The following is a 17,067-nucleotide window of genomic DNA, read 5'->3' as shown; positions in this document are numbered from 1 at the left end:
TTATTGCTGTATATGAAGGCCATGATATTACTGTATCAAGCTGGTTTTGTTCCACCAATTGCTACAATGCATAACAAATATCAGCTTTCCCTTATTTGTTGTGCTAGTCCTGCTAGCATTTGATGAGAGGGCCATGCAAGTAGGTGTCCAATGAACGAATCTATGTAAATATTTTTCTGTTTGTAAACTGGCTATTCCAGTGTGGTGGTTAGCTCAATAGGTGTCGAGATTGGTGTTGAGGGACATTTTGAAGCCGGTTTTGTTATCAACCTTGGTCTGAAGCAGGTGTCTTGGGAATCAGTGCAGAGAGGAGGTCTCCTGGAACTGAGGTGCAACACCCTGATGTTGAAGCCTTTGAGGTGACGAGATCTGTTGAAGGCCAAGCAGTCTTGGGAACTGTGGTTGGTACCAGCTGTCAAAGTCTGTTCAGCACTGTGCTGGGGCTAGAAACTCGTCTTTCTCAATGCCTCCTGTTGAGGCTGAATCCTAGATGGAAGATACTTGGATGGTGTGGACGCTTTTGGAGCAGTTTGTGTCCAGTGTGTGGCCTTCACTGGGGGTGCTAAAGATGGTTGCTCTTTAAATTTGCCCTTGAAGGATACATTCTGGACTCCGATCTCTCTGGCTTCCTGGAAATTAGATGTGCCTCTTGTCACTAGTGTCTACAGTGCTGGGTTTCACCACAGGAACTTGCTTTCGCATATAGGGCAGAACTAGACATTTGTGTCCTCTCCATCCCCCTAGCCAAACTGCCCAATGTGTCACTGTCAAAGGATCTGGCTGTAAAATCCTCCAGTTCAATTGGACTGAAAAGCAGTCAATGAGTTAACGGAGTCTTCATGTCTTGCAGGAAGCGATTCTGGTTCTTGGAGTCAAGTGATTGGCTTTTGCAGCGCAACACTCCCTGTCCTCCAAAAAAAAGTACGTCCAAATCTGAAGGCATAATAAAAACAATCCAAAGTGGAATCTTTGAATGTATTTTGCGTTTCGGGAGGGATTATGAATCAACTTGAAACCTCTGCTTCGAAGTAAAGCAACCTGCAGCGCCCACATCCAAAACTAGATGTCAGTGTGAAAAGCACGGGATCTACTACAAGACATGCTGTAAACCCTACATTCAGAGGATCCCATAATTACCCAGAGCTCCCGTCTCAGGAAGAAATTTACAAAAAAACATGTGACTTTATGTGGTTTTTGGCAAGCTGCTAAGAGACTGGCTTGTAGATACCAAACATCTGATAAAGCTGAGAACACTTACAAAGGCTTCACTACTTTGAACACTGATAAAGTTTGCCGATAGTTACCAGAACACTAGTTTCGACACTTGGGGCCAGATGATTGAGTTGCACAGTGCTGGTAAGGTCTAAGTTTGCTAGCAAAGTTTTCGGTACCGTGATCTAACACCACACCCATATCATGCAATTAAGAGTTAAACCCCATACAAAGGGAAATTATAGTGTGAGCATGGGTGATGGCTTAATATTTTTGCTAATCTAATGCATTAGATCCCAGTTCAACAGCAGAAGAGCCTTTTGAGCAACTGCAATGATTTATGGAGTTTCAATGCTCGCTGCCACACCTGACCAATGTTTTGAAATCTTCCAACTGATGTGGAGAAACAGACACAAAGTTCATTGCCAGCAGTGAAACGTGCACTCCGACTCATAACACACCTCAACATAATACGAGATTGGTAGATGTATTTTAGGGTGGGCCTAGCACACTGAAGCCACAAAGATGAAGGCTTACTACTATTTTTAATTTGTGCAGTACAAAAGCAATACAATTTGCCGCCCCCTAGTTGGGGCAGGGGCACTCTACAATTAGCCCGCAAGAACTCAGTGGGACTAAAAATTAAGGCTCCCACTTTTCCGTTTCGATTTTGACAAATGAACACTGACAGAAAACAATATCTTTCTTTAATTTATTTAAAGTGGAAAAATATGGAGCATTAGACGGACTCCATGCTGTCATTCATGAATTTCAGGGCAACAGCTGAGCATACTGACAGCCTGGGGAGTTAAACATCGGATTAGATTTCCTTGAATAATTGGACACTTCTACAAATATTTGTAGTTTAATGCCAACATTTTCATGCAGGTGTATTAATTGTTATATTTGGCTGTCTAACATTCTAAAACCCAATAGGCTACACAAATTGACTGCACACTTATGGGGTAAATAAATGAGGATACATACATGTCACTATCACATTTATTGACACAAACAAAAATAAATATGGATAAATATAGATCAGATGGCAAAAAAATAAATACAGATAAATACAGACCAAAATAATTTTTTAAAAAATTAAAAAAATAAAAATAAAAAAAAACATAAAACCTTGCAAATAATACATTGTTGATATTTAAGTGGTAGTGTTAGGAATAATTTAAAACAAGCATTACTTACCTCTGGCCTTCTTTCAAGTGCTTCCTTAATTATGGGGTGCAATTCTTCTATGAATTCCCTGCCAGAAAAAGAGTAATGACTATTATTGTATGGATCATCGACAACTGATTAAAATCAAAATGAATATGATCGAACATGTCGAGCTCAAATGCTATGTAAATTGATTCAACAAATTAAATGTCTTTCACAAAAAGGGGTACAACATGAAAACGTACTTCTCTTTATTACAGGAGTTAATATATGTATTGCATAACGCACAAACCTATCGCAACGATCCAAAGATGAAACCTGACGCACACACTCGCCAATGCACAAAAGTTAAAACCGAAACAGTAAGGTATCCTGACAGACGTTAACATGAATAAAATTTGCAGCTTCCCCAGGAACAGCTTATATCCTTTGATATTATGTCACTTATACCACATTAAATCACAACATTCATAGCAACATTCATGACATCTCAAACTAGATCATTCACGAGGAATACTGTGCACAACAGCAGAGCAAGATATAGTTCAGGTAGTCTGGCTAGCAAGTTCACAACACTGTACATAGGTGCGGGTGTCATAGTAAGTTTTGGGTGGGGTGTAAATTATAACTAAGTTCAGACATTCTAATTTTTGTGTTGTTTAAATTGGTTTTATATACAAATTATTAATGAAGTTTTCCTAGCTATAATTTATCCTGAGCATTTTTTATATATATATATATATATATATATATATATATATATATATATATATATATGGAAAATGTCACTTACCCAGTGTACATCTGTTCGTGGCATGAGTTCCTGCAGATTCACATGCTGTGCACAGTCCGCCGTTGGGCTCGGAGTGTTACAAGTTGTTTTTCTTCGAAGAAGTGTTTTCGAGTCACGAGACCGAGGGACTCCTCCTACTTTGGTTCCATTGCGCATGGGCGTCGACTCCATCTTAGATTGTTTTCCCCGCAGAGGGTGAGGTATGAGTTGTGTATATTAGTAATAGTGCGCCCATGCAATGGAATGAATACGTATGTACATAATAAAGGTTAAAGTAATATATTTACAAATGTACAAATGTTCAAGATCTACTTTTAAACGGCTACAGGCTCCCGGGGAGGCGGGTGGGCGCATATGAATCTGCAGCGACTCATGCCACGAACAGATGTACACTGGGTAAGTGACATTTTCCGTTCGATGGCATGTGTAGCTGCAGATACACATGCTGTGCACTGACTAGTAAGCAGTTATCTCCCCAAAAGCGGTGGTTCAGCCTGTAGGAGTTGAAGTAGTTTGAAATAATATTCTTAATACAGCTTGACCTACTGTGGCTTGTTGTGCAGTTAACACATCTACACAGTAGTGCTTGGTAAATGTATGAGGCGTAGACCAGGTTGCTGCCTTACATATTTCGTTCATTGGAATATTCCCTAGAAAGGCCATGGTAGCTCCTTTCTTTCTGGTTGAGTGTGCCTTTGGTGTAATAGGCAGCTCTCTTTTTGCTTTAAGATAGCAGGTTTGAATACACTTAACTATCCACCTAGCAATGCCTTGTTTTGAAATTGGATTTCCCGTATGAGGTTTTTGAAAGGCAATAAATAGTTGTTTTGTTTTTCTAATTAGTTTCGTTCTGTCAATGTAGTGCATGAGTGCTCTTTTGATGTCTAATGTATGTAGTGCTCTTTCAGCTACAGAATCTGGTTGTGGGAAGAACACTGGTAATTCTACTGTTTGATTTAAGTGGAACGGGGAGATAACCTTTGGTAAAAAATTTGGATTTGTTCTTAGAACTACTTTATTTTTATGTATCTGAATAAATGGTTCTTGTATGGTAAATGCTTGAATTTCGCTCACTCTTCTTAGAGATGTGATGGCAATCAAAAATGCAACTTTCCACGTTAAGTATTGCATTTCACAAGAATGCATGGGCTCGAAAGGTGGACCCATGTGTCTTGTTAAGACAATGTTGAGGTTCCATGAAGGAACAGGTGGTGTCCTTGGTGGTATGATTCTTTTTAAGCCTTCCATAAACGCTTTAATGACTGGTATTCGAAAAAGTGAAGTTGAATGAGTAATTTGTAGGTAAGCTGATATTGCGGTGATATGTATTTTTATAGAAGAGAAAGCTAGATTTGATTTTTGCAAATGTAGTAAATATCCAACTATATCTTTTGGAGATGCGGTTAATGGCTGAATTTGATTATTGTGGCAGTAATACACGAATCTTTTCCACTTATTTGCGTAGCAGTGTCTAGTGGTAGGTTTTCTAGCTTGTTTTATGACCTCCATACATTCTTGTGTGAGGTGCAAGTGTCCGAATTCTAGGATTTCAGGAGCCAAATTGCTAGATTCAAAGATGCTGGATTTGGATGTCTGATCTGTTGGTTGTGTTGTGTTAACAGATCTGGTTTGTTGGGTAGTTTGACATGAGGTACTACTGACAGGTCTAGTAGTGTCGTGTACCAAGGTTGTCTTGCCCATGTTGGTGCTATTAGTATGAGTTTGAGTTTGTTTTGACTCAACCTGTTTACTACATATGGAAGGAGAGGGAGAGGGGGAAAAGCGTATGCAAAGATCCCTGACCAGTTCATCCATAGAGCATTGCCTTGGGATTGCTCTTGTGGGTATCTGGATGCGAAGTTTTGGCATTTTGAGTTTTCTTTTGTTGCAAATAGATCTATTTGAGGTGTTCCCCAAATTTGAAAGTAATTGTTTAGTATTTGGGGGTGAATTTCCCATTTGTGGGTTTGTTGGTGATCTCGAGAGAGATTGTCTGCCAACTGGTTCTGTATCCCTGGAATAAATTGTGCTATTAGGCGAATGTGGTTGTGAATAGCCCAATGCCATATTTTCTGTGTTAGGAGGCACAACTGTGTCGAGTGTGTCCCTCCTTGTTTGTTTAGATAATACATTGTTGTCATGTTGTCTGTTTTGACAAGAATGTATTTTTGGGATATTATGGGTTGAAATGCTTTCAGCGCTAGAAATACTGCTAACATTTCCAAGTGATTTATGTGAAACTGTCTCTGATGTATGTCCCATTGTCCTTGGATGCTGTGTTGATTGAGGTGTGCTCCCCACCCTGTCATGGAAGCATCTGTTGTTATCACGTATTGTGGCACTGGGTCTTGGAAAGGCCGCCCTTGGTTTAAATTTATACTGTTCCACCATTGAAGCGAAATGTATGTTTGGCGGTCTATCAACACCAGATCTAGAAGCTGACCCTGTGCTTGTGACCATTGTGATGCTAGGCACTGTTGTAAGGGCCGCATGTGTAACCTTGCATTTGGGACAATGGCTATGCATGAGGACATCATGCCTAGTAGTTTCAGTATTATTTTGACTTGTACTTTTTGTTTTGGATACAAGGTTTGTATTACATTGAGAAATGTTTGTACTCTTTGTGGACTTGGAGTAGCAATCCCTTTTGCTGTGTTGATTGTTGCTCCCAAGTATTGCTGTGTTTGGCACGGCTGCAGGTGTGACTTTGTGTAGTGGATTGAGAAACCTAGTTTGTGTAGGGTTTCTATGACCTATTTTGTGTGTTGTGAACACCGTTTTAGCGTATTGGTTTTGATTAACCAATCGTCTAGGTATGGGAACACATGTATTTGCTGCCTTCTGATATGTGCAGCTACTACTGCCAGGCATTTTGTAAAAACCCTTGGCGCAGTTGTTATTCCGAATGGCAACACTTTGAATTGGTAATGTATCCCTTGGAATACAAACCTTAGGTACTTTCTGTGTGAAGGATGTATTGGTATATGGAAATATGCATCCTTTAGGTCTAGTGTTGTCATGTAGTCTTGTTGTTTGAGCAGTGGGATTACGTCTTGTAGAGTAACCATGTGAAAATGGTCTGATTTGATGTAGGTATTTAATGTTCTGAGATCTAGTATCGGTCTCAGGCTCTTGTCCTTTTTGGGTATCAGGAAGTACAGCGAGTAAACTCCTGTGTTTAATTGATCTTTTGGTACTAATTCTATTGCTTCTTTCTGTAGCAATGCCTGAACTTCTAGTCCTAGAAGATCTATATGTTGTTTTGACATCTTGTGTGTTTTCGGTGGGACGTTTGGAGGGAATTGGCGAAATTCTATGCAATAACCATGCTGGATAATTGCTAAGACCCAAGTGTCTGTTGTTATTTCCTCCCAAAGTTTGTAAAATTGGCTTAGTCTCCCCCCCACAGGTGTTATGTGATGGGTGTGTGTGACTTGTGAGTCACTGCTTATTTTGAGGGGTTTTAGGGCCTTGGAATTTTCCTCGATTTTTTGGGAATTGGCCCCCTCTAAATTGTCCCCGAAAACCTCCCCTCTGATATTGGCCCTGGTAGGTAGGTCTTGTTTGTGAGGTTGTGGTTTCTGTGGGTTGACCTCGAAACCCTCCTCTAAAAGGTGTTTTCCGAAATGTGCCTCTGCTCTGTGGGGAGTAGAGTGCGCCCATGGCTTTGGCTGTATCGGTGTCCTTCTTGAGTTTTTCGATGGCAGTGTCTACCTCCGGCCCAAACAATTGCTGTTCATTAAACGGCATATTGAGCACAGCCTGCTGGATCTCCGGTTTGAACCCAGAAGTGCGCAGCCATGCGTGCCTCCGTATTGTGACTGCAGTGTTTATTGTTCTTGCAGCTGTATCTGCTGCATCCATGGAAGACCGTATCTGATTATTTGAGATACTTTGTCCCTCTTCCACCACCTGTTGCGCTCTTTTTTGGAACTCTTTGGGTAAGTGTTCGATGAAATGTTGCATTTCATCCCAATGAGCCCTGTCGTATCTTGCCAAAAGTGCTTGTGAGTTGGCGATACGCCACTGATTTGCTGCTTGTGCTGCAACCCTTTTTCCCGCCGCATCAAATTTGCGGCTCTCCTTGTCTGGAGGTGGTGCGTCGCCTGAGGTATGAGAGTTGGCTCTCTTACGAGCTGCCCCCACAACTACTGAGTCTGGCGTTAGTTGTGTTGTAATATATATTGGATCAGTGGGCGGTGGCTTATATTTTTTCGCCACCCTTGGAGTTACGGCTCTGCCTTTAACTGGAACCTGAAATATTTGTTTTGAATGTCTTAGCATTCCTGGGAGCATAGGAAGGCTTTGATATTGGCTATGGGTGGAGGATAGGGTGTTAAAGAGAAAGTCATCCTCAATTGGTTCTGAATGTAAGGACACATTGTGGAACTCGGCTGCCCTTGCGACCACCTGTGTATAGGATGTACTGTCCTCAGGTGGTGACGGTTTTGTAGGATAAGAGTCTGGGCTATTGTCAGACACTGGAGCATCGTAGAGGTCCCATGCATCGGGATCATCCTGACTCATCGTGGTATGAGCTGGTGAGTGCATCAGTGGTGGAGTTGTTGCCGGTGATGCATGTATTGATGGTGGTGGAGACGGTGGTGGGGTTGTTTTCTTTGCCACCTTTGCCTGTGGTTGCTTGTCCTTTTGTTGAAAGGCAAGTTTCCTTTTTATTTTGATTGGGGGAAGAGTAGTTATCTTCCCTGTGTCCTCATGAATATGAAGCCTTCTTTGTGTGTAGTCAGGCTCTGCAGATTGAAGCTCCTCTCCAAAGCGATGTAATTGGGAGGTTAATCCTTGTTCCTCTGTATAGGAACTAGTTTTCGGCTCCGAGGCTGGCTGTTTCGGAACCGAAACCTTTTCGGAAGTCTTTTTAGGCTCCGAAGAAACCTTCTTTGTTCTCTGCGCCGAAATTCTTCGGTGCCGTTGTCTCTGTGCCGAATTTTCTCGGAGCCGCCATCTCAGCTCCGAGGTTGCTGTGTGGCGGTATCTCGACCGGAGTCGGATGACTTCGACACCAGCATGCCCTTTTTCGGTGCCTTGGATGGGTCACCTATTTTTCGGGTTAAGCCATGGCCTGTTGGCGGTGGCGTCCCCTGGGCTTTTGTAGACTTCTCGTGAGTTGATTTTCGACGTCTTACTCACGGTTTTGGTTGTTTCTTCGGCGTCGAGTTCTTCCGAATCCGACTCGCGGACGGAGAAAGCTTCTTCTTCCTCCTCGAAACGATCTTGACCTGTCGGCGCGGACGCCATTTGTAGTCTCCTGGCTCTTCGGTCTCTCAGTATCTTCCTCGACCGAAACGCTCGACAGGCTTCACAAGTATCCTCCTTGTGCTCGGGGGACAAGCACAAGTTACAGACCAGATGGTGATCCATATACGGATACTTGTGATGGCATTTTGGGCAGAAACGGAATGGGGTCCGTTCCATGAGCCTTGAAGTCGCACGTGGCCGGGCCGACGAGGGATCGAAAAAACCCCGAAGGGCCACCGGAGCTCTTCAAAATTCGGTGTCGATTTGTTCTAACTAACCCGATACCGAACGCAAACAATACCAACGTTTGTTTCCGAGATTCTAACTAACTTTCCGACCCGAAACACGGAGCGAAAAGGAACACGTCCGAACCCGATGGCGGAAAAAAAACAATCTAAGATGGAGTCGACGCCCATGCGCAATGGAACCAAAGTAGGAGGAGTCCCTCGGTCTCGTGACTCGAAAACACTTCTTCGAAGAAAAACAACTTGTAACACTCCGAGCCCAACACCAGACGGCGGACTGTGCACAGCATGTGTATCTGCAGCTACACATGCCATCGAACATATATATATATATATATATATAAATATATATATATATATATGCTTCAAATCGTCGAGTCTTGAGTGAAATGCCCTTAAGTACAGTGTGTTTACAGAGGAGGAGAGTGGCGTAGAGTAGGTGTTGAGTGGAGTGAGAATGTATCAGAGTGGAGCAGCATGGCAGAGCAGAGTGGTGTAAAGGGAGGGGAGTATTGTGGGGCAGCTTGTCAGAGTGGAGCATGTCAGGCATGTCAGAGTGGAGCAGCATGTCCAAGTGAATACACGTCAGTAGTGTGATGCATTGGAGTGGCGTGTCTTACAGTATCGCAGATTAGTCTAGTGATGCAGAGTAGACCGGTGTGTCGTAGAGCAGACTGTCACAGAGCAGAGGGTCGTACAGTGTCACTGAGCAGAGTGGCGTCCTGTATAGTGTCGAAGAGTGGTCTGTCATGGAGTGGCATGGCGCAGACTGGTGTGGTGAGTTATGTCACAGAGTGGCGCTGCAGGTCTGGCACAGCAGAGCTGGTGCGTCGCAGAGCAGAGGGACTGGTGCAGTGACGTGGCACAGAGCGGTATAGTGTCGCGGAGGGGCGGAGAGTGCTGTATAGTGGGATGTCGTAGCCTTTAGAGGCATGTCGTAGAGTAATACGGCGTACAGTGTTTCTGAGAAAGGTGAAGTGGTGTGGCATAGAATGGAGTGGCTTAGAGTGGAGTACTATGTCAAAGTAGAGTGGAGTAAAGTCGCACTGAGTGACATAGAGGGAGTTGCTTAGAGTGAAGGAGAGTGCCGTTCACTGGCACAGAGTGGAGATGAAAGAACTGAGTGCTGTAGAGTGGAGCATAGTAGATTAGCATGTCTGAGTGCAGCATCAGAGTGGAGTTATCAGAGTGTCAGAAAGTGTTGTAGAGGTGAACAAAGTGAAGCATAATGGTGGCATGGCATTGCGTGGAGGGACCTGTCAGAGTGGAGTACTGTGTCGTGGAGTAGAGTGTCAGTGTTGTGCAGTATCTTAGGGATGTGGCACAGAGTGACGTGGAGTAGCTTAGACTGGAATAATGGAGTAGAGTGGAGTAGTGTCAGAGCAGAGTGAAGTGGGGTTGAGTGAAGTAGAGGGAATTCAGTAGAGTGTCAGAGTGGAGCACAGTGTCAAAGTGGAGTGGTGTAGAGTTGAGTAAAGTGTCACACAATGGAGTGGTATGTCAGTGTTTTAGAGTGGAGCAGAGCGCAGTGGAGTGGCATGTTGTAGCATGGTGTGGCGTGTCAGTGCTTTGTCATACATTGTCTTAGAGTGGAGTGGCACAGACTGAAGTAATGTAGTGGAGTAGTGTGTCAAAGCATAGTGAAGTAAAGTGGCATGGAGTAGAGCAGGGACTACCAGAGTGTCAGAGTGGTGAGAAGTAGAGTTGAGGGGAGTAAAGTGTCAAACTGGAGTAGCATCTCAGTGTTTTAGTGTAGAGTAGCGTACAATGGAGTGGCATGCTGTAAAGTGGAGCAGTGTGTTGTGAATTGTTGTCTCAGAGTATCTTGTCCTATGTTATTTTTTAATTTTTATTATTTTAACTACAGCAGCACTTTCCCGATAAACATTTGTTTTAAAAAGAAATACTTTCCTTAACTACAGATTTTTCGAAAGTGTCTCATTTCATTCTGGATATTCGAAAAAACAGTAATAAGCTATATTTTTTGTTGAATCCCAAAAGAAACACAAAGTGTGGTGTAAACAATTTCTGCCTTTTCATTTTGCAAGGACTGTCATTAGCCAATGTGTTTTGTTATCGCCATGTACTGCTGTATAATGTGGCCCAATATATCACTGTTTTTGTCCCTTATTTGTTAAATACTACTGAACTAATACAGAATAAAAAAAGGTCCCTTTCTGCACCATAATCTACAGTTGTGCCAAATGTTATGTAAAAACGTTGAGCCATTTTGTTGCTACATCCGAGTAAAAAGTCCATGGAAAATGCACCAGTGGAAAATCGTGTTTTGGGAAGCCACCTTTTTTTTCTTTGCACCCCCTTAACTAATCACCACAAAACGTTGAATCATCAGGCAATGTAACAATGTAGAAAAAAGGAAAAGGCCTGCAAGGTTTCAAGGAGATTCGTCTATCAGGGGCAAAATTATTAATAAAAAAATCAGAGGAATTCCTATCTCTTGGAATCCTAACTGTAACTACAAAATGACTACTGCCACTGTGATATATGTATATTTGTGCACAGACATCATGGGTTTTCTTGACTTGTCAATGCTGTCGGATACCAAGCGTATTAAGTGATCAGATGTGCTAGCATGCAGATCTTTAAAATGGGAACTTATTATAGATGAGTCAAAGAGTTCATCCCAAGGAACGTCCAGGTGGAAGAGGAATCTGCAGTATCCACCAGAAAACAATGTTACTGAAGTTAAGTAACTTGATGTGATGGCTGCTTCTAACCACAGATTCCAGAAATTGTGAAGATGGTGTACTTGTGGAACGGCTCAAACCTGAAAAGCTTGCAGGAATGACAAGGCAAAGTACCCATCATGCCGACCAAGTTATCAAACCAAACACAGGGGTATGCACAAATAACCCCACAATATCTCCACTCAACACTCAAAACAAACATGGTACCCGGTGGGCATTGGTTGCAAAATTACTTTCTACCACAGTGCAACAATGAATTTAACAATACTAGGACATCAGCATCAATCACATTAAACAAGTTATTTAATAGAGGTCTGTGTATTACTTCCCACTTAACATAACAAGTACCTTGAGCACTTTTTAAAAAGAACAAAAAATCACCAGTGCATCCAAACAGTAAATCAAAACTTAGACACAGTGAATCCTGTTTACAGTCTTCCTTGTATTCTAACCAAGTGTGGTTGCACCCATTACTTCATGTGCAATACACATGGAGGTAATCCTTATGTAACATCACATTAATGTGCTATCATGCCCTGTCCCCAAAATATTCCCTGCAAGGGAGTAGTGTGACCATCTCTCCCTTTGAAATAGATGTCTCTTGGCTAGGGTGGCCTCTAAGTGCCACCAGACTGCTTTGAAGGGCACAATTGGTGCTCTCCTTGAATAATATGGTTTGCATCAGTTCAGGAACTCCCCCCCCCCATTCCCCCTCTGGCTCAAAACTGCACAAAGGACAGAGACGTGACCACCCTCCTGTCAAGCTCCTCCCCTAGGGAGCTGCACAGAGCTCAGCCAGGTGGCCTGTTGATTCTGCCACCTTGGAAATAAGGTAGGCAGAGGCCCCTTGGAGCATCTGTTAGGCCAGGTAGATAGTGTCCCTGACCCCCCTCCGATAGGTGGGTCACTACAGGGAGTGACCAACCCCCTTTTAGGGTTACTTAAGGGCTCCCCCGAGGGTGGGTCCTGAGATTCGTCAAGCAAGACTCTTCAAGGAACTCTGGAAGACATCTTCTGCTCCTGGCCTCTAGAACCGCTGCTAGTCTGCTTTTGGAACTGAAACAGGACTGTATCCAGTAGGGAGAGCTCCCACTGCAACATTGTTTCTCCAGCTCCTGCAAGATTTCTGCAACATCCACGGCTGTGCGTTCTCCAGGGTCACAAGGACTCTGCCTGCATCCAAGAAGTAAGAAGGAATTTCTTGGGAGTGAAGGAGTCACTCCCCTGCATCCGCAGTCAGCTTAAGACCGCTATTGGCTGGTGGAACTACTGTCCTACATGCAACGAAAAGACTCTGCTCACAGGTGGTGGTTCTGTCGACCTCTCTGGGTCCAACTTGCCTTCTGACCAACTTGAGACGGTGGACCCTTGCTGCAGCCACTGGACTGGAACCCCTGTGCACTACAACTGTTGCTCTTGCCAAAACTTGTTGGCTCTTCCTCCAAGAGATCATCAATCTCCAAGAAGCCCCAGCCTCCAGCTCTCTGCAACTTCAAGATCAGCCTTCTCTCTGCGGCTCCTGCGACGTGGGACTTCTGTTTATTTTGTTGTGCTGTGGAGGCTTTCCTGTGACTCCCTGCAACTGCTGCCAGTGGGGGCTTCTCCAGCTGGCTTTCCATAATTCTGAAGGTCTGCCCCGACTCTCTTCCAAGGGTCGAGTCACTAGGACCATGCTGGTCCCCAGAAACCTGCAATCTTCCCTGCAGGAGCTATTTGCATTTGCCAAGGCTTATTGGTGGTGCTGCTGGCCACTGACGCTCCTGCAATTCGGTGACCGAAGTGGGACAACTGGTGGGCAACTATGAGGATCTCCTGCATCCCCATGGACCCAGCTAGGCTTCTTCCATCACTGCCCTGCAGAAACTTCACCTCCAAGAGGGGGGCATTGCCTATCTGTACCACCTGGGCACCTGAGTGGCCTGGACACTGTCCCCTTCTTTACATCTGGAATCCACCTGTGGGCTCCACTGATCTGGCCCACTGGTCACGACAGCAGCTGGATAACCAAGACTTCCACCAACTCCAACAAAGGTTTCCAATGTCACTTCATCCCTATGCACCTGGAATCCCAGGTGTAAGTATTTCGGTCTTCTTGGAATCCATGGGTGGGGACACTAACTTTATTTGTGCAAACTGGTTTCTTCAGGGTCCACTGGGAAGGCTCTTGAATCCATAAATATCCAACCGCGACAGTCCTGTGTTAGTCTATGGGACACCCATCTCAATAACAACTCTGCACCCAGGCGCCTGTGGGATTTCTGGTACTTACCTCTGGTAATTTCTTCCCCCCCTGGGCCCCAAGGATTCTAATACACTTACCTTGGTTGGGCACCTCCATTCCTATTCCACTTTCTTAATACATATGGTTTGTCCTGCCTCCCCCCCCCCCCTCTCCGCCACAGGGTCCTGTGTATTTCAATGCTTTTCCTGCTTGTTACTAAGGGTATATTTTGTGGATAGGTATCTCCAAGAGATGATATACCAATGTTAGTATAGCCTTAGTGTTGTCAAAGAAAACTTTATTTTTGCAACACCTGGTGTGGTTCTTTCTTGCGTACAGTTACTGTGGTATTGCAAGTGCTTTACACTCCTCCTAGATAAGCTTTAGCTGCACACTACAGCTACCCTAAAGCTTTTGCAATCTGGACACCTAAACACTATCACTAAATGTTGCCTGGACTCAGTATAGGGTGCCACACAATCAGCTGAGCCAGCCTCCAACAAACGTGACACCAAAGAGTGTGACTCCTGTCGGAGGCTCTGTCCAAAGCAGAGGTTCCCAACCTGTGGTCCGGGGACCCCTCGGGGTCCGCAAAGCCTCCTCATGGGGTTCGTGACTGCTTAGAAATTTAAAGAATATTAACAGATTAGGTCCCCAGCTTTCAGTAACTGCTTAGTGGGAGGGTCGCCGGACTCCAATAACGATTCAGTGGGGGTCCCCAGATTCCAGCAATCAAAGTGGGGGTCAACAGAAGTCAAAAGGTTGGGAACCACTGGTCTAAAGGTTCTGCAGGAGCACTGTATGAAGCATCTAGCGGCGCAGATGTCAGGGCAGTCTTCACACCAATCACGGTCGCCTTCTCATACCATAGTCCGGCCTCAGTCAAACAGACGTTCTCATAGAAGTCCTTCTCCATCGCCATCACAAGGTAAGTCCCGAAGTAAGTAGTTGAAGTCGCAAAAGCTACCAACTTTGCCACATTTGGCTTCTCACCATTCCTCAGATAAGGAGTTGAGGCCCGAGTCTGCTCCGCGTTTCGCACTCTTTCCTGGGGTCAGGATGACTATGACGCAGATGTGTGAATTCGACAATTATCTTCCCACTATTTTTGGGAAATCACCTTCCCCCTGGAGTGCCTGTTGGCCCCAAGGAGGTGCAAGAGGTTTCAACTGTGTACATGTCAGCAGGATCGTTCTTTGCTTCAGTAAGGCCTCTGACTTCAGTTGACAAAGCTGTTACGGCGCCAGTGCACAGCCCTTCAAGGTTCACACCTTCGGCAGCGGACTAAGGCGATTGTGCTGGTAGCACTGATCGACCTTGCATCCCTTGCCCCATCTAAAGTCGAGCATTTGCCTTCACAGTGCTGCTCTACGTAGAGTACAGCATCAGTTATCCCTGCCCGCCCTCCACATTCTGGGGAGTCCCCTCATGTTTGTACTTCTGAGGCACATAGTGAATAGGCTGTGGAAATACAGCACATTTCACATGTGGAGCAGCCTCTCAGAGGACAGCTGGATAGCTGAAATAACTACAGCTTGTTGTTGGGATTCGTCCACAGCCTCAAACCTACTTTCACACCCCGGCCTTGCTATGGAGGAGAGTTCTTCTCTAGCTGACATGCTAAGAATGGTTGGTGTGATTTTGGATTTGACACTTCCTATAGTGGAATTGTCCTCTGGTCGTCACATTGATGTTCTTCATCAAGGACGAACGGGAGCTGAGCCAGTGCTTCCTTGGAGAGCGGCCCTACATGATGTTTTGTTGGATGCTTGGGTGCAGCCTGATACAGGGGCCCCTGTTGATCGGACAATATCTCATAGGCACAGACCAGCCTCGGTTGATCCAGCTTAATTGAATATCCTACTCACCGTAGTTTGGTAGTACAGGCTGCTTTAGCCTCCGATGATGTTGAGGCTCTGCCACATGTTACATTTGATAGAGTCCAGGAATCTGGATGTTTGAGCAAAGCATATTTTTTAATCCACCAGTTGTGCCTTACGTTCTGTGAATAGGTCTTGTGCTCTGAGACAGTTTTCACATTCAATATGGGACTCATTGGCAAGCATTTTGGCTACGGTTTTAGATGATATGAGGGACACCCTTGCCCCTATGATTCTAGATAGCCAGCAGGCAGCTAAACTAATCATTTGCTGCGGTACGGATACTACTGACTGACGTCAGGCTATGGCCTCTTCAGTGGCACTACGTCGCTGTGCATGGTTACGCACCTCTGGATTTTTAGAGGGCGCTGAAGCCGCATTCATATGCCTTTTGATGGTGCCCATTTATCTGGTGCACAGACTGACTCTGCCTTAAGATGTTTCAGATAGCAGGGGTGGAACATCAAATTCGCTTGGTTCCTCTGTCCTTTGAGTTAGGTAATACCTTCAGTACTAGCAGATGTGCCATGCTTTGTAAGACTTTCTGTTCTAAGTCTGTTTAAGTATAAAGGATATTATCCTTCGACCCTATGCAGGAGGTTTCATGCCTGATCTTTCAAGGCTACTTTTATTATTATTCTTTATTACGTGGAGAGAAATTGGTAGTTCTCCGCTTCAGGTTTGTCCATGACAGCTTCTCAGCTATCAATTTTGTTTTTCAACCTAATATAAAGGCACAGTTTACTTAACTCTGAAGAAGAGCAGATGCTCAAGAGTCGATACCTTCATGGTATGTACCTTACTCAAAGTAGAGTTCTGTTTTGTATGCCCAATGAGCATTCATATATACTTACACAGTCGGGCTATTACATCTTCATTTGGGGGAGCAGAGTTGCTCTCTTTGCAGAAGGTGAGATCTTGTATTCATGAGGTCTAGTATCCCTTATAGGGAACTTAACTCCATAGGAGTGTTAATATATTATTTAAGAAACGGGGTGGTTGTGAAGAAGTTCTTCTAAATGATAATACAACCTTAGGGTACTTTATAAGGATTATAAAGCACAAAGGGTGTCTGTTTCCTAAGTTTTACTTGAACTGTCAAACAAGGTAGCAGTTGTTCTACACTACTTGTTATGCATGTTCTACTTTACCGATGATATGGTAGTATCAGTTTTCAACTTTTAGTAGATTTGATACATTGGAAATCAGATTTTGGGATTTTTAATATTGACTTTGTTTTGGTCTTAAAGGTTTTATATCAGATAGCTATCATAGGTTGTTAGATTTTCTTCACTTTGGTGTAGACATTTGTATGTTCATGGTCTCTGAACATTATACTTTGTTCCTGACTTATGACAGGCTATCATGGGTCTTCATTAAGTAGGGTGCGTCTCTTTAGATTCTGTTCATTCTCTGGTATATAATATTAATATTAGAGACTTAGGAGTTTCTCTGTGCTTTCGTGTTTGCATTCAAACATTTCCTTCTTTCCAAAGTGTTTTACCTTCTTCAGAAGTATTTTTTCTTCTTTATGAAGATATTTATATCTGTTGTGCATTTAGGTGTTAATGTCTCATCTAGA

The 17,067-nt window shown here is 43.9% G+C and overlaps 1 protein-coding gene across 12 annotated transcripts in view; it reads right to left on the bottom strand.

Annotated features, from left to right (window-relative positions):
- FRYL (FRY like transcription coactivator) overlaps window positions 1-17,067 on the bottom strand; it is a 1,894,812-nt gene that overhangs the window by 1,170,920 nt on the left and 706,825 nt on the right. For all 12 annotated transcript variants that reach the window (XM_069201557.1, XM_069201569.1, XM_069201550.1 and 9 more), the window contains one exon: window positions 2,413-2,470. In XM_069201557.1, coding sequence (XP_069057658.1) covers window positions 2,413-2,470 — 58 coding nt within the window. The remainder of the gene's footprint in view (window positions 1-2,412; window positions 2,471-17,067) is intronic.

The sequence above is a fragment of the Pleurodeles waltl genome, chromosome 1_2 (assembly GCF_031143425.1).
Source record: "Pleurodeles waltl isolate 20211129_DDA chromosome 1_2, aPleWal1.hap1.20221129, whole genome shotgun sequence".
Lineage (NCBI taxonomy): Eukaryota > Metazoa > Chordata > Amphibia > Caudata > Salamandridae > Pleurodeles > Pleurodeles waltl.
This window is presented reverse-complemented; position numbering and strand designations above follow the sequence as displayed.